This window comes from Trichomycterus rosablanca, chromosome 13, assembly GCF_030014385.1.
Source record: "Trichomycterus rosablanca isolate fTriRos1 chromosome 13, fTriRos1.hap1, whole genome shotgun sequence".
NCBI lineage: Eukaryota > Metazoa > Chordata > Actinopteri > Siluriformes > Trichomycteridae > Trichomycterus > Trichomycterus rosablanca.
Window position 1 is genome coordinate 17,127,305 of NC_086000.1, and position 17,928 is coordinate 17,145,232.

Below are 17,928 nucleotides of genomic sequence, written 5' to 3' on the forward strand. Positions count from 1 at the left end.
TACACACATTACTGGCAAATGTTCTTTATCCAAAGTGACTTACAATTGTGATTGAATACACTGCAAGCAATTTAGAGTTAAGGGCCTTGCTCAGGGGCCCAACAGTGGTAACTTGGTGGTAGTGGTAGCTATCTTTAAATTACTATGCCATTGCCTTAACCACTGAACTACCACTGCCTTTAATTAATAATAATATTTACTATTATTATTAATGATAATAAATTGATAAATAATCAAAATGCAATACAAATAGTCCTTTAGAATTGTGTAAAATGGAAAAATCAGAAAGCTTTTCCTCACACTGCATAGAGCCATTTTTATTTAGCAACTTTTATTTTACTTTAATAGATTTTGCAGAAGACACGCTTGTGCCACAAGCTTTTTTGCGAGTTGTAATTTCACTATTAATTGCTTGATTATGGACAAATTCAAGACACACACTGATCACTCAAAAACCTTGCAGTTGGCACAGGCTGTGAAAGGTGATTCACAGTGGAATCAGATAGTTTACTTCCAAGGCATTAAACAGATTAACTCTGAGAAGGTTACCTCTCTCGGTAGCAACACAGAACATGGGTAACAAACCAACCCACATACAACCTGTTCTCTTAAACCACTTCTGTGTGCTTGACCAACTTTAAATATGTGTGTCAAACAATAACGTCATATAACTATAACTTTTTAAACTAATAAAAGTACAAAAATTTCCAGAAAAGTTGGGACATTTTGTAAAATATAACAAAACAGAAGAAGAATCTGTAATTTGTTAATTTTTAATCTTTATTCAACTGACAAAATTGAAATTAGACAGAGTGCATGTACTTGACTGGCCTGCCTGCAGTCCAAATCTGTTTCTTCTCTTCATGCTGCACCATGCATTTTTAACTGGAGACAAACACGGACTGTTTTGGTTGTATTGCAGGCATCAAATTCTAAATGTGTTTAAATTTTTCTTTTCTTTCTACTGTGTCAGGTTAATAAAGATCTAAAATAATTAACGAGTCACAGATTCTTCTTTTTATTGCATTTCACTAAACAAATCAACTTTTCTTGAAATGTAACCAGTAAGTAGTAAGCATTAGTTTCAATCTCGGAGAGAATCTCGGAGAGAAAGCCCAGTCTTTGTTAATGCACTGCATTACTTTTTGGTGTGTAGCGCCATCTGCTGTTTTATTAAATGCATGGGAAGTTTAAAAATCAAATTTGTTGAGATGAATTTATATGTTTTAGTTAATGGCTAAATTGTTTGGAACGGTCAGGAAGGAACCACTCTGAATTCCCAGTAGTTGTAAGAGAGTAAGTGAACAAATGTGTGTGTGTTGCTTCATTATGGATTGGTTTCTTGTTGATGGTGTAAGTCCACTTTGTGTCCAGTCATCCTGGAACAGGCTTTAGACCCATCATGACCAGGATAAAGAGGTTACCTACAATAAATTTAAGTATGTCAAGACAGTTTTACTTAGGCCACAGTCAATACAGATACAATATCTAAGTATCTAAATGCTAAATAATTGCAGTCTATCCAAAGTACAATAAACTATTGACCTGGAACTATTCTGGTTAATAAATAATAGGAAAGTAGTGTATGTATGCCAAGTTATAACCCATTTCACTAATAATATCGTTTTGGTAGATAATCTGTAGATGTGGAGAAGTGGGTTGTAGTATGTTAATTTAAATGTTGATTTACCACTTGCTAAGTTGTAAAGTATACTGCTGTATGATATAAAAATGTCTAGTTGTAGACATTGTATTATAACTGACCAAAACCCAAAGATTTGTAGACACACTAGACACACTAACAGAGGTGCGCTAGTCTCCAAAACTGAGTTACAATTAATATAACTAACCACAGCATCTCCCAAATCCTGTATTGAGTTATGTGTATGCACCATACACTACAAAAGATTAAGGAAGAAGATCATTACTTAATTTGAGAGAATTAATTAAAAAGAAGTTTGCCAAAGTGCTCTATATGGTTCTTATCAAAACAAACAGTCAAATTGACCAGCAAAAAGCACTTAATCTGCCTGGGCACCAGCATCAGATAGTGCTGTGATGAGAAAAACAGTGCCTCACAAATAGTGTCAGGACACGCAGGCGGTTATGTTGATTTTTTAGTGGTTCTTTGTCGATTTTACACCTAATGATCAACACCCCCATGCAATCCATCCTGCTGCCTCATGTCTTTGTTCCTTGGTGGTGACATGGGCAATACCTATCACGCTTTGGGAGCATGGTCATCCATCTTCCTGGGTTCTACACCCACGCAGTGGGCTCTTAGGGTAACAGAGACGCGCCAGTCTCCAAAACTGAGTTAGACCCATTCATTAGAATAAATCTGGCACTTTTTGTCCATGAGCTCAGCTGTTTTAGTACTTTTGGGAGCTACCTAAATATGAGGTTATTGGTCATATTTTGAAGTGGTGTAGACGTAGGGATATGTTTTAGACAAGGGAGTTTTGATTTGTAAAGAATCAGAATAGCCAAATTTCCTTTAAAAATCTGTGATATCGGTTAACTCTGACCTTAGCTGCTAAAATCAATTGGATTTCTAATTGCCTACATTTTTATATGAGTTTATCCTTTTTATTTTTTTATATTTGGTTACAATTGTGTTGTTACACATAAACTCATTAAATTAGGTCAATGTTACTGTTTTAGCTTGTTTTAATGCTATCACACATTGTATTTGTTTTATTTTATTTTGTTTTTGTTCTTCATTAATCTAATAAGATTATGCATATATATGTACATAATACAATATATACAATAGTGTGTATATACATTCTACATTACGGTGAAATAAAAGTATATTGCTTAATCTGCCAAAATATAAATTCATCAATTCTGTGTTACCATGAGAATCCAAAGAAGATAAATGAACAAACACACAGAAGTTTAGCACTTTCTCATATTCCAGCCCCATTATTTATAGTATCCACCTGAAGAGTAAAATACGAATTAAAGTGAACATCTTCAGTTTGGTATAGATGCTCTTATTCTGTGAATTATGTGTAAGGAAGCAGGTCAGCAAAGTGCCAGCTGTTAAGAAAACCACGCCTTGAGCATGGTGTGCATATGTGACCTAAACACCTACGGATGCTCCCCCCAGCAAAGAAATGCTTTTTGGTCCAATCTCAGGCTTTCCCAAACCTTATTCATTATCATAACAATTTCCACTGTGAGGGTGTGTGGAGGTGGCAACAAACTCATTGTCTGATTTCTTCACTTGCTTTCCGTGAGTAGGAAATGTACATGCTGGTTCTGGTCCTAAAGACCTACAGGATTGTGTGTGTAGTTGTCTTGAGTGTGGGTTGAATGAATGTGTATTAACAGCAGCGAAGCAGAGAGGCCTGGAGTTCAGCACTAACATTTTCTGAAGATATCTGAAAGACTGTAGCTGTAGGGGAAGTGTAAAATGATGCTGTTGGTAAGTGATGTTTTTGGTTTTTAAGGTTAGTAAGTTTGTTACCATGTTACCATGCTGTACTGATGCTACAATTGCAATGGCAATATTTTATGTCATTTTTATAAAACAGCACAAAAACTCAGCTGACTGCTAAACAAAGACTTAAGTTCTGTATCATTATGCTTTGACATTATTTATATCAGCAGTTAAACCAAGAGAAACTTATTTTGTTACTTTCTGATAGATGGTCTATGAGAAGATGACTTCAAAATGCATCATAGACTAAACATTAATCTAAATAGCCATTTTTTAAAGTGGATAAAAAGTTAAAAACTACTCTTTAAATGTAGATATGTAAAAAAAGGCCCAGACAGCAATATTTCATAGCTCAGTGTGGCACTATATTGAAGAAACACTTAATTTTATTCTGGTGTATAATGAAATACTATAATCTAGTTTGGAGAAATCGCTCTGTGACGTTTGATTAATCGTTGTGTGCAGGGGTCGTTAGGTCCCCATGCAGCACCAAAGCACGCCCAAACAAAACGGGTGGTGAAACATGGCTTGGCGTGGGCGTACAGGGCACAGGGGCATGGGAGGGGCACCAGAGGCTGGGGTTGTGCAGACGGTACCAAACAAACAAGCAAACAAATTATAAACAAAACAAATGGACCTAAACTACATGTACTAATGTATATGTACACTGTACTCAGAACTAATCATCATAGTATATATTGTTTTAAAAGTTGCATTAATGCCACTTATTACTTGCAATTTGGTATATTTGGTATACAGCAGCTAATAATTTGTGTCTATTCTCGGTTTAAAATAGAAATCCAAAAGAGAAGCTAGAAGCGCTGACACAATAGCAATACATTTTTGTGCCTGTGGGCGTAAAACAAAGGACAAGGACATGGAGTGGGATTGAAGCTCATTCTCCAGCAATGCTGAAAGTAAAAGAATAGCTGAATCCAAAATGGTTCAGTATAAGAAAAGAACTCATTTGTACTACACCACTATAAGACATTTGGGACTTATTTATTATTATTTTTATTACTATAGTAAACAGCAAGGAGTCTTTAAACTTTGGCTTCTTTAATGCCTTTAAACAAAACCAGATTTATCTTGCTCAGACTGTGTGCTGATCCACGTCAGTTTTAAAATAACTTAAAATAAAATAACAATGTTAACAATGTAGTTACTAGCATTTTATAATACTTTTTTATAATTTTTATATAAATATTTTATTTTATGTTTTTGCTTTTCTTTTTTATACTTTATTACACAGTCACAGTGGGTCCGGTTCCCCCAGAATCAATGGGTGCGATGCACATGATGCTTATCCATTTTGGGTCCTGGGCAATATTACCAATCCCTCCCCCTTTCCTCAGACATAGCCAATTACCTTTGTAGCTGATAGCACCGCTGGGGATTCGAACCCTGGATACCAGCAATAATGGACTAGAGTTATTGCCCAGTCAGGAAATCGTCCACTGCTACCCACTGCACCACCGTAATGCCCACGTGATGTAAATTATTTTTAGAAACTTTTAGAAAGGTCGACTTCTCAGACCACAACATATTTTCACTTTGTATCAGTCTGTCTTATTAGTTAAATATTAGAAACATCGGTGGCATTTCTAAACGTTGATGTATGGTTTTTGCTGCTGTTGATGGTAAAATATCAAAAATTGAGAAACTCAAAGAGCTTTTCTTATTTATTTAGGAACCTCAAGCCATCATGGCTTGTAAATGACCTTTACTTGTAAAATGGGGATTGTTAATGTTTCTTTGATGCCCAATTATAATAGTATCACATGTTGCTGTTTGTAAAAACAGGTGTTTTAAAATATTCCACAAATTTTGCAGTTTTATACTGCCTCTGTCTCAACGTTTTTGGAATGTGGTGCAGGCAGTAAATTAGGAATTATAGGCATATATTTGTAAAACTCAAGGTAAAACATTTAATATCTCTTCTTTAAATATGTCTTTAATGATCTCTTCTTTTTACTGTTACTTTAAAAAGCATCTCATTTTTTCTATTCTTTATTTAAACATGGGATTAAATGAATGACAGTGGAGAAGACACATTTGCTATAATAAGTCAGTACAATCAGTGGCTTGAGGTAATTAAAGAGCTTGTTCAATGATAGCATTTTTAGATTAGCCCTGTTATCAGGACTTAAGCATCTCGGATGACAGAAGTGAATTAATGCAGTGTGTATTTAAGGTTGAAAAGTAAAGCTCTTATTAAAAACTGTCTTTCCACACACTTGCTATTACAAACTGTGTCCATCACATTGATTTGTGACTGACATGACTTGCTAATTACCACGTTTCCTAACTTGCCATAAATTTACCTTCTCTGTGCTACATATGTGAAACTCAGCCTTGTATACATTCAACATTTAGGACACAGAAATGTAAACTAGAATGTTAATAGCATAGTCATAAACTTCTTGTGAAACTGGCTGTGTCACTTTGGCTGTGTGAATGTCTGGTGAAAACATGAACATGTGCATGCATGTGTGTGTGGGCGTGTGAGAAGCTAGGAGAACGCGGGAGCTCGGGAGGGAGGAGGTAGCGGTGAGGCAAGCCGTAGGAGGGCAGATCTTTTGAGTGAGGAGAGCCTTAGTTTTGGCTGAGAATCCAAGAAGGGGCTGTTCTCTAGTGTGGGAGGCTTTAAAATTAGGCCTCAGTCACAAGTACAGCAACTGCTCAATTGCTAACGCCACCATGGATTAAAATAGATGGTGGCAGAAAAACGAAGACTAATGACGACGGGGTTAATATTGAAGGAAAGAGGAAGGGAGTAATAATGTTGCAATATGTTGTGTGATTGTTGTATGTTTGTTAATTTGCCATAGAGCAGAGCTGCACTACAGGGACCAAAGTCCAGATCAGTTTGCTTATTTTTCTTCCACTGTCACACCTTAGAAACCTGATAACAGAATTAGTCAAATCAGGTGTATCTAAGCATGTAAATTAGCTGTTTTTGACTGCGGCTTCTAGACTTCTAGAATTTCTATAAATTCTTAAAGACACCTTTAAAGATGTATTCAATATTATACGTCTGAATACTTCTGGTATGATAAGTGTATACATATCAAATTTCATATTTGTGTCAAATTATAACTAATCAAACATTGTGTATCTAAATAACTAAAAATGGAAAACGCGTCATGTTCTAATTATGTTGTTCAGTTGGTAGTTACATAATTTAGTCATTATAATTATTTCTTACAATAGGGAGAACATAGACTGCATCAATGCTACAGGGTACTGGGTTCATCTTTGTAGAATTAGGCATGTTATCTCTATGTCTGTGTGGGTTTCTTATACCTTCCATAAACACGTATTAGCTGCTCTGATTTGCCCCATAGCATGTCTGAATGAGTGTGTGATGCCCTGTGATAAGTTGGTGGGGTAAAGGGGTGACCAAAGATAAATGAACTGAAGGATCCCTGGCTTGCAAAACAAGTGGGTTAAAGGTACAACACAGCACAAAATGGTCCAACTTACATTTACATTTGCGGCACTTAGCAGACGCTTTTATCCAAAGCGACTTACAATTATCAGTGAACACAAAGATTATATCCACTACATATCCTACATACCATTAGGGCTTGAAATTGAAGTGTTTCCAGAAAAAAAAATCTGTTAAGAGACAGTGGTAGCTCAGAGGTTAAGGTACTGAACTAGTAATCATCAAGCAATTGAGGGTTAAGGGCCTTGCTCAGGGGCCCAACAGTGGCAACCTGGCAATGGTGGGGCTTGAACCAGCAACCCCATGATTACTAGTTCAGTACCTTAACCTCTGAGCTACCACTGTCTCTTAACAGATTTTTTTTTCTGGAAACACCTCAATTTCAAGCCCTAATGGTATGTAGGATATGTAGTGGATATAATCTTTGTTGCTTAATAGGCTATTCCTTTCACATTTGTAAGTTAATTGACTCTAAAAAATATTTATGCTTACCTTAAACCTTGTTTTATTAGGAGCTACTATTCGCAGCTCTATTAGCTCAGCCTCTTTCTATAACTATCTTTTTCGTGCATTTCACATTCTATTGCCAAGAAACTTAATCATTTTCTGATTTAAAAAATCAGACTCACACCCCAGTCATGCTAACAGCTTTCTTTCCCTGGCACAAGCCGAAGCAGTTAACAGCTTGAATGATAACTCTCAGTTTTGAAAGCATTTAACCATTAACACACAGCTCAAGTTTTTAATCAGAGTTGGTATCAGTCTCTGCCATAGCTTGAGTATTATCCAAAAGTTGATGCTTTCCGTGTTGCATACTTTGTTTGTTTGGGGGAGGGAGTAGTGTGATAGATTTAGCTTTAACAAAGCAAGATTTTACTAAATGGAAAACGTCAAGAGACAATGATAAACTATATGTGGGCAGAAATGAAGCATAGCAACTCAAGGTGACACTATCACTGGTCTGTTAGGACCAACCCTAACAAAAAAACACTAGTATGTTAGAAGTACGTGGCACTGACAAAGACGAAGACAAGGCAGTAAGAGTCATTTTTGCTTTATTATTGAGGAAATTTGCTCTTGATATAAGTTAAGTAGCAGGGTAAAAGAGATCTATCTTTGACTCAACACACAGAACGAGGGCCACGGTAATCAAATCAGGGCTATACATGCAAGATTGGTAGATTAACACAAATCACAAATCACGACACAACAGCAGTCATTGCATACCATTACACAGTTTAACTTGTTACAGTAACTAACACACTTATTTCAACATTAATGCTAATATTTACGCTTTCATTTATCATTAGTAACGAGTGGCTGGTGCTTTAGTAAGAGTGACGCAGGGCATTCTAGAATTGATGGCTGCTCCCACTCTTGTTACAGCAAGCTAGCTTTTCGTCATAAAAGATAAGCAAAAGAAGATTACTGACATGCTAGCAGGCTTGGTGCTGAATGTGATTTAACGTAAATATGACAATGCAGACACATTAGGGTTTTGTACAAAAAGTGTAGTGTAGGCATAGTGTTGAGAATCACTTTTTAATTTAATCACATAATTCTTTTCTATTTACATTACATTCATCCGAATGAGGAGGGTTTTACCCATTTGTACATTTGTAATTTTTTATACCAGGGAAATGCCCCACCCCCCCACCCCCCCAAATTAAGCTTTGGATATAGTTCTGCTTTTTATAAAAAGGCTAAAGACATCCCACACCCACCTATTATGTTTTACAGCCCATTACAGTCAGAAGTGTCTAGTCGTTTTGAATTTTCCAATTGTAACATCCGGTGCAGCACCACCTCTGCTCTGACTGGGGAGCCCCCTTCAACATGCCTACAGTCACTGGCTGCATTTTTTCATTTGAGTTTCACAGAGAGCCACATTGCATATGGAAAGTTCCACACTGCTGTCTGTGAATGACCCATCTGTCATGCAGGTGCCTTATCCACCAGCAGAGGCCGCAATTGCAGCAGCAACTGAAGAACCCCATCATCCACCCTACCACAGACACAGCTAATTGTGTCTGTTGGATGCCCAGAAATCAACACCAGGGTTTAGGTGTAGGCTTCATTAAATCTGTGTAAAGTTTAGGATGTTCTCTGTGTGTCTGCATTTTGTGTGTGTTTTCCCCACTTTTTAGAAACATGTTATGTAAATTAACTACTTTAAACTGCCCTTAGATTTAAATATGTTTGAAAGGGCCAATGTGTGTGGCCTGGTGCCCCTTTAATATATAATTATGTAAAATATAATTTATCAATTATTGTCAGAACTGTCTCTATATCGATGAAATCCAACTTGTAGGGCAGATCACAGGGGCGTAACTACAGGCAGGGGGGGCAAGTGCACTGGGGCCCATGGCAGGGGGGGCCCCTCCACGACATGAACTCACTTTAATTTAATTTCACCAACCTTTAATTCATTCTGATCAGCTATCAGCATGTAGCATATACAGTGTATCACAAAAGTGAGTACACCCCTCACAATTCTGCAAATATTTTATTATATCTTTTCATGGGACAACACTATAGATATGAAACTTGGATATAACTTAGAGTAGTCAGTGTACAACTTGTATAGCAGTGTAGATTTACTGTCTTCTGAAAATAACTCAACACACAGCCATTAATGTCTAAATGGCTGGCAACATAAGTGAGTACACCCCACAGTGAACATGTCCAAATTGTGCCCAAAGTGTCAATATTTTGTGTGACCACCATTATTATCCAGCACTGCCTTAACCCTCCTGGGCATGGAATTCACCAGAGCTGCACAGGTTACTACTGGAATCCTCTTCCACTCCTCCATGATGACATCACGGAGCTGGTGGATGTTAGACACCTTGAACTCCTCCACCTTCCACTTGAGGATGCGCCACAGGTGCTCAATTGGGTTTAGTCCATCACCTTTACCTTCAGCTTCCTCAGCAAGGCAGTTGTCATCTTGGAGGTTGTGTTTGGGGTCGTTATCCTGTTGGAAAACTGCCATGAGGCCCAGTTTTCGAAGGGAGGGGATCATGCTCTGTTTCAGAATGTCACAGTACATGTTGGAATTCATGTTTCCCTCAATGAACCGCAGCTCCCCAGTGCCAGCAACACTCATGCAGCCCAAGACCATGATGCTACCACCACCATGCTTGACTGTAGGCAAGATACAGTTGTCTTGGTACTTCTCACCAGGGCGCCGCCACACATGCTGGACACCATCTGAGCCAAACAAGTTTATCTTGGTCTCGTCAGACCACAGGGCATTCCAGTAATCCATGTTCTTGGACTGTTTGTCTTCAGCAAACTGTTTGCGGGCTTTCTTGTGCGTCAGCTTCCTTCTGGGATGACGACCATGCAGACCGAGTTGATGCAGTATGTTGCGTATGGTCTGAGCACTGACAGGCTGACCTCCCACGTCTTCAACCTCTGCAGCAATGCTGGCAGCACTCATGTGTCTATTTTTTAAAGCCAACCTCTGGATATGACGCCGAACACGTGGACTCAACTTCTTTGGTCGACCCTGGCGAAGCCTGTTCCGAGTGGAACCTGTCCTGGAAAACCGCTGTATGACCTTGGCCACCATGCTGTAGCTCAGTTTCAGGGTGTTAGCAATCTTCTTATAGCCCAGGCCATCTATGTGGAGAGCAACAATTCTATTTCTCACATCCTCAGAGAGTTCTTTGCCATGAGGTGCCATGTTGAATATCCAGTGGCCAGTAAGAGAGAATTGTACCCAAAACACCAAATTTAACAGCCCTGCTCCCCATTTACACCTGGGACCTTGACACATGACACCAGGGAGGGACAACGACACATTTGGGCACAATTTGGACATGTTCACTGTGGGGTGTACTCACTTATGTTGCCAGCTATTTAGACATTAATGGCTGTGTGTTGAGTTATTTTCAGAAGACAGTAAATCTACACTGCTATACAAGCTGTACACTGACTACTCTAAGTTATATCCAAGTTTCATGTCTATAGTGTTGTCCCATGAAAAGATATAATGAAATATTTGCAGAAATGTGAGGGGTGTACTCACTTTTGTGATACACTGTATATCTATCTATCTATCTATCTATCTATCTATCTATCTATCTATCTATCTATCTATCTATCTATCTATGAAATTTGTTGAGGGGGCCCCAAATTTTTTTTGCACTGGGGCCCATGAGCTCCTAGTGACGCCACTGGCAGATCACACTTGGGGGTATATAGGGGAGTTGCTAAGGCAATATATTATGGAATTTTAGCATAACTTTATAATAAATATTAAACTTCCATAGGTTCCGGTACTCCACATTATTTCCATGTCCAAAACTCAAACATTTCCCTCAGAGTGAGTCTGCCTTGCATCCAGTATTTCCAAGAGGCCCTGGACCCACGATGAACTTAACCTGGATAATGTGGTTAGTGAAATGTGACTAACAACAACAACAACAATAATAACAATAATAATAATAATAATAAATGTGTTTTATTTTCCATTATTGTACTTGAGTGCCCACGCAGCTATTATTGTGTTATTTATGTATAAACTATTAAAAGGACGTTATTTATATAATATTGTATGGGGAGCCTCTGCTAGAATGAATCCTCATTATGAATCATGAAGAGAAATGATTTTTGGTGTGATGGTTGCTATAGGTTATTAATCTTTGGCACGCCAGGACTTATTAAAAGGTTTTCCTACAGAACTTTCCTTTACTCAATCAGGAAAGTTATGATGGCGTTTTGTTGTGGTTTGATTTGTCCGAGTCGGGTTTCCCGGATATCCCATTTTAGTCGTACAGGGCGTGTTCAGGGCTGCCGGATGGGAACCCTTTTATGGGAGCGACCGGAATTCCTGATTCTGATTGAGAAAGTTGGCAGCGCATCTATCTGAATTATGAAAAGCCTAAAGCATAGACAGTACAGTGGTATTAACAACACATTATATTATATATATATATATACAAATCAAGAGAAATGTTGACGCGATGTGACATGAGGGAAATCAGCCTGTAAGGCAGTAAATATTGTTTTTTTTAATGTATGGGGTCCTTGCGTCGTCACAGAGCGTGCCGCCTGTAAACAGCCCAACCCTTTTATCTCATGTCCTTTTATGGTTAGTGACGTAGATGTAATATTCAAAGCCTCCTTTTAAATGCCTCCTGGCGCACCAGCCTCAGTATTCTGCCGTCGGAAACTAAAGCATGCGAATTAATAACAGAATAGAGATGGCAAATAAAGCTGTTGCCCGCAAATAAAGCCATAAAGCAAATACACATGTCTAGTATAATTAAATTCATAGGATACAGTTAAGTGCTTTGGGCAACTTTTCATTGGCTTAAAATGACAGCAAACACTGTGGATAAAGTGGCTGAGTCGCTTACTGATTTTATACGCTTCATTTCAACGGATGCTTGTCCTATGGATGAAATTACTACAGCCTTACCGGCCGATTTTTCTCATGTGGACGAGGGGAATGAGGCATCAGGAGGTAAGCCCAAAACCACATATAACCGTCCATACCTCACACTGACCGTACTGGACAAACTGATGTTAAACAGTGCTATACTGTCTACAGTTCTGTTCTGATGTTTCTCTGTATAGGTCTATAACTGTTACTAGTACTATAGCTGTTAATAGAAACGAAAAAGTCATCACTGGGCACTAAGTTCACGTGTGAGCGCTTAAAACTGTTCAGTTTATTATTATTTAGGTATGTATAAATGGAAAGACCAATAAACTAATTATATGTTAAAAGTTTAGGCTTATAAAACCAATGTGCATAAAACGAAAGAGATGCGCATTCGTTTATTGCTTGGCTGATTTTAGCTTAATTTAAGATACATTTGACTTTGAGGCTTGATTCATAATATTGTCCCTTAAATACAAATCTACTTTCCAAAGTGAAAACACGAAAAACTTAGAACACCAGTGACTGTGACGTTTTATTCACAAGTCATTCCTCATTCTTCAAATTCAACAACCACGTTATCCGGACCAGGGTCACAATGGGTTTAGAACTTTTGTGGCAAAGCGAGAATACAACCCAAGTCCATCTCATAGTCTTACACTAACATGTTCTCTCTAATGTTCCCACGGGTAATTTGGGTAAGTTGCCATCCACCCATACTCAAATGTAACCCACGCAGAGACGGAGGCATTTTCAAAAGACGTGAAAAATCCACACAGACAGTAAAGTTGAACCTTGAGCCTGGGGCTGTGCGGCACTAACCTTACCTCCAATACAATGTCATAATTAGTGTGGACCATATGGACATAGGCCTAACAAGCCGTACCAATGTGGACCAATAACTGTTTTTTTATGGAACAGGTGTATTTTTATGACAAGGCACAATACACGAGTTGAATCAGTTCATCTGGACACGAGTCTGTTGTAGAGAAACAAACTTGTGTCCAACAAAAGTGTGACATGAACTGATTCAACTTTGTGGATTTGTGTACCTGGATTATTGAGCATGCATCAAGAGATAGATAGATAGATAGATAGATAGATAGATAGATAGATAGATAGATAGATAGGATAGATAGGATAGATAGGATAGATAGGATAGATAGGATAGATAAGATAGATGGATAGAGCCCCAGTAGCATAATACAACAAATAATTAACAGTACAAAACAAAACAAAAGCAAACAGAAAACCTAGAACTGAATATTTCTTGTAATTTACATAAAATGAATAACTGGTAACTGTAATGATGCATGAGGTATAGTTTCAATGTAAAGACTGAATAGTAATTAAGTTATTAAATAGTAAAGTGACATGAGACAATATTGAAGAATGAGGCCAATATAGCCATATATATACATACACATATATACACATATACATAAATATACACACATGCAAATACATACACATATACAGTATACTCATGTACACATGCAAATTCATATATAGATAGATAGATAGATAGATAGATAGATAGATAGATAGATAGATAGATAGATAGATAGATAGATAAGATAGATAGATAGATAGATAGATAGATAGATAGATAGATAGATAGATAGATAGATAGATAGATAGATAAGATAGATAAGATAGATAAGATAGAGCCCCAGTAGCATAATACAACAAATAATTAACAGTACAAAACAAAAGCAAACAGAAAACCTAGAACTGAATATTTCTTGTAATTTACATAAAATGAATAACTGGTAACTGTAATGATGCATGAGGTATAGTTTCAATGTAAAGACTGAATAGTAATTAAGTTATTAAATAGTAAAGTGACATGAGACAATATTGAAGAATGAGGCCAATATAGCCATATACAGTGTATCACAAAAGTGAGTACACCCCTCACATTTCTGCAGATATTTAAGTATATCTTTTCATGGGACAACACTGACAAAATGACACTTTGACACAATGAAAAGTAGTCTGTGTGCAGCTTATATAACAGTGTAAATTTATTCTTCCCTCAAAATAACTCAATATACAGCCATTAATGTCTAAACCACTGGCAACAAAAGTGAGTACACCCCTAAGAGACTACACCCCTAAATGTCCAAATTGAGCACTGCTTGTCATTTTCCCTCCAAAATGTCATGTGATTTGTTAGTGTTACTAGGTCTCAGGTGTGCATAGGGAGCAGGTGTGTTCAATTTAGTAGTACAGCTCTCACACTCTCTCATACTGGTCACTGAAAGTTCCAACATGGCACCTCATGGCAAAGAACTCTCTGAGGATCTTAAAAGACGAATTGTTGCGCTACATGAAGATGGCCAAGGCTACAAGAAGATTGCCAACACCCTGAAACTGAGCTGCAGCACAGTGGCCAAGATCACCCAGCGTTTTAAAAGAGCAGGGTCCACTCAGAACAGACCTCGCGTTGGTCGTCCAAAGAAGCTGAGTGCACGTGCTCAGCGTCACATCCAACTGCTGTCTTTGAAAGATAGGCGCAGGAGTGCTGTCAGCATTGCTGCAGAGATTGAAAAGGTGGGGGGTCAGCCTGTCAGTGCTCAGACCATACGCCGCACACTACATCAAATTGGTCTGCATGGCTGTCACCCCAGAAGGAAGCCTCTTCTGAAGTCTCTACACAAGAAAGCCCGCAAACAGTTTGCTGAAGACATGTCAACAAAGGACATGGATTACTGGAACCATGTCCTATGGTCTGATGAGACCAAGATTAATTTGTTTGGTTCAGATGGTCTCAAGCATGTGTGGCGGCAATCAGGTGAGGAGTACAAAGAGAAGTGTGTCATGCCTACAGTCAAGCATGGTGGTGGGAATGCCATGGTCTGGGGCTGCATGAGTGCAGCAGGTGTTGGGGAGTTACATTTCATTGAGGGACACATGAACTCCAATATGTACTGTGAAATACTGAAGCAGAGCATGATCCCCTCCCTCCGGAAACTGGGTCGCAGGGCAGTGTTCCAGCATGATAATGACCCCAAACACACCTCTGAGACGACCACTGCTTTATTGAAGAGGCTGAGGGTAAAGGTGATGGACTGGCCAAGCATGTCTTTAGACCTAAACCCAATAGAACATCTTTGGGGCATCCTCAAGCGGAAGGTGGAGGAGCGCAAAGTCTCGAATATCCGCCAGCTCCGTGATGTCGTCATGGAGGAGTGGAAAAGCATTCCAGTGGCAACCTGTGAAGCTCTGGTAAACTCCATGCCCAGGAGAGTTAAGGCAGTTCTGGGAAATAATGGTGGCCACACAAAATATTGACACTTCAGGAACTTTCACTAAGGGGTGTACTCACTTTTGTTGCCGGTGGTTTAGACATTAATGGCTGTATATTGAGTTATTTTAAGGGAAGAATAAATTTACACTGTTATATAAGCTGCACACAGACTACTTTTCATTGTGTCAAAGTGTCATTTTGTCAGTGTTGTCCCATGAAAAGATATACTTAAATATCTGCAGAAATGTGAGGGGTGTACTCACTTTTGTGATACACTGTATATACATACACATATATACACATATACATAAATATACACACATGCAAATACATACACATATATACTCATGTACACATGCAAATTCATATATATATATATATAGATAGATAGATAGATAGATAGATAGATAGATAGATAGATAGATAGATAGATAGATAGATAGATAGATACAAGTACGTACACACATGGCTACATTAATAATAATAATAATAATAATAATAATAATAATAATAATATTTTTCTTAAAAATGGAAAGGGGTGGAATTTCTGCTGGTTTCGTGCTGGTTTTACCCAATAAGTGTTCTTTCTTTCTTTCTTTCTTTCTTTCTTTCTTTCTTTCTTTCTTTCTTTCTTTCTTTCTTTCTTTCTTTCTTTCTTTCTTTCTTTCTTTCTTTCTTTCTTTCCTTCCTTCCTTCCTTCCTTCCTTCCTTCCTTCCTTCCTTCCTTCCTTCCTTCCTTCCTTCCGTCCTTCCTTCCTTCCTTTCTTTCTTTCTTTATTTCTTTATTTATTTATTTAGTGTGTAAGGTGTAAAACAAATGGGTCTGTTTAATAGGAATGTTAAAACCTAACCCAAAATGTACTTTTTCACATGACAGGTTGCCTGATTGCGGACAGTTTCGGTGTAGAAAAGCGCGCTCCTGACTTTCCAGATCAGCAAAACGCACAGAGATCTCCACTCACATACACAGGCAAGATATCCATCGGTGCTCAGTGCGCACACTCCAACTGGAGCCAGGACAGTCTGCTAAACTTCGTCTGTGCCGGGGTGCAGAGCACATCATCCACCGACATACCATTCCCTACCACCTCTCCAGGACCCTTATCCTCCGGGACTCCAAGCTGTTCTGAACAAAAGGAAATGGAGCACATGTACACACAACATCCCACATACACCTGTAGCGCCGAGGGTTACCAGGACCCCTCTACCTACCTGTCAACCACCACATGTCCAATAACATACCCTCCACCTTCCTACTCCTCCCCTAAACCCAGCATAGACGGTGCGCTTTTCTCCATTATACCGGACTACGGGGGGTTTTACCAGAGCACCAGCCAGAGAGACGCACCGCCTTTCCAGGAGCGAAAACCCTTCTCCTGCTCGTTAGACTCGATAAGAGTTCCTCCTCCTCTTACCCCTCTGAACATGATCAGAAATTACACTCTCGCGTGTCCTGTGGATGGTTCCAGACCCCATGTGGATTCACAGCCTCAAAGTGTCCCGTTACGACCAATCCTGCGACCAAGAAAGTACCCGAACCGGCCGTGTAAGACCCCTGTCCATGAGCGACCGTACCCATGTCCAGCCGAGGGCTGCGACCGCAGGTTCTCGCGCTCTGATGAGCTGACGCGCCACGTGCGCATCCACACCGGCCACAAGCCGTTCCAGTGCCGCATCTGTATGCGCAGCTTCAGCCGCAGCGACCACCTCACCACACATATCCGCACACACACCGGAGAAAAGCCGTTCTCATGCGACTTCTGCGGCAGAAAGTTCGCCAGGAGCGACGAGAGACGGAGACATACCAAAATTCACCAAAGACAGAGAGAGAAACGGGCAAACCCTGCTGCTGCTACTACTACTACTGCTGCTGCTACTACTACTGCTGCTGCACAGTCCAGCAGCTCACAGGGTCACTCAGGGTGAGAAATCAAAACTGTACTGACCCTGATCACGTGATAATGAGTGTCCGTGGACCAGTCTGAACCATTTTAGTCCAAGACCAGATAGTTTCGGTTGGTACGTCCAAAACTGCATACTACTGTACTAATAATGTCAAAATAAAAAGTACACTAGTGACCAGTGCTGCAGAGCTCCAAGTTCCCAGGTTGGAGCTTAAGCTCTGGTTATTGTCTGCGTATAGTTTGGCATGCTGCCTCATGTCCATTTGGGTTTTCTCTGAATGCTCCAGATTTCTTTCATCTCTTAAAACATGCTATTAGGTACTTTAAATTGTCCCTGGTTTTATGTTAGTGTGAACAACAAAGCCAAATCAAGTGCATTGTAAGGATGTGCATTCACTTTAAACAAAGTTCACTTTAAATATGTTGATGCATGCTCAATAATCCAGGTACACAAATTCAAAAAGTTGAATCAGTTCA

At 39.0% G+C, this 17,928-nt stretch overlaps 1 protein-coding gene across 1 annotated transcript; it reads left to right on the forward strand.

Moving 5' to 3' along the window:
* The first annotated feature begins 12,227 nt into the window (after positions 1-12,227).
* On the forward strand, positions 12,228-17,473 carry egr2a (early growth response 2a). The gene is made up of 2 exons (XM_063007934.1): positions 12,228-12,375; positions 16,425-17,473. Exons 1-2 carry the CDS (start codon positions 12,228-12,230, stop codon positions 17,471-17,473), a joined length of 1,197 nt encoding a protein of 398 aa, XP_062864004.1.
* The last annotated feature ends 455 nt before the right edge of the window (positions 17,474-17,928 follow it).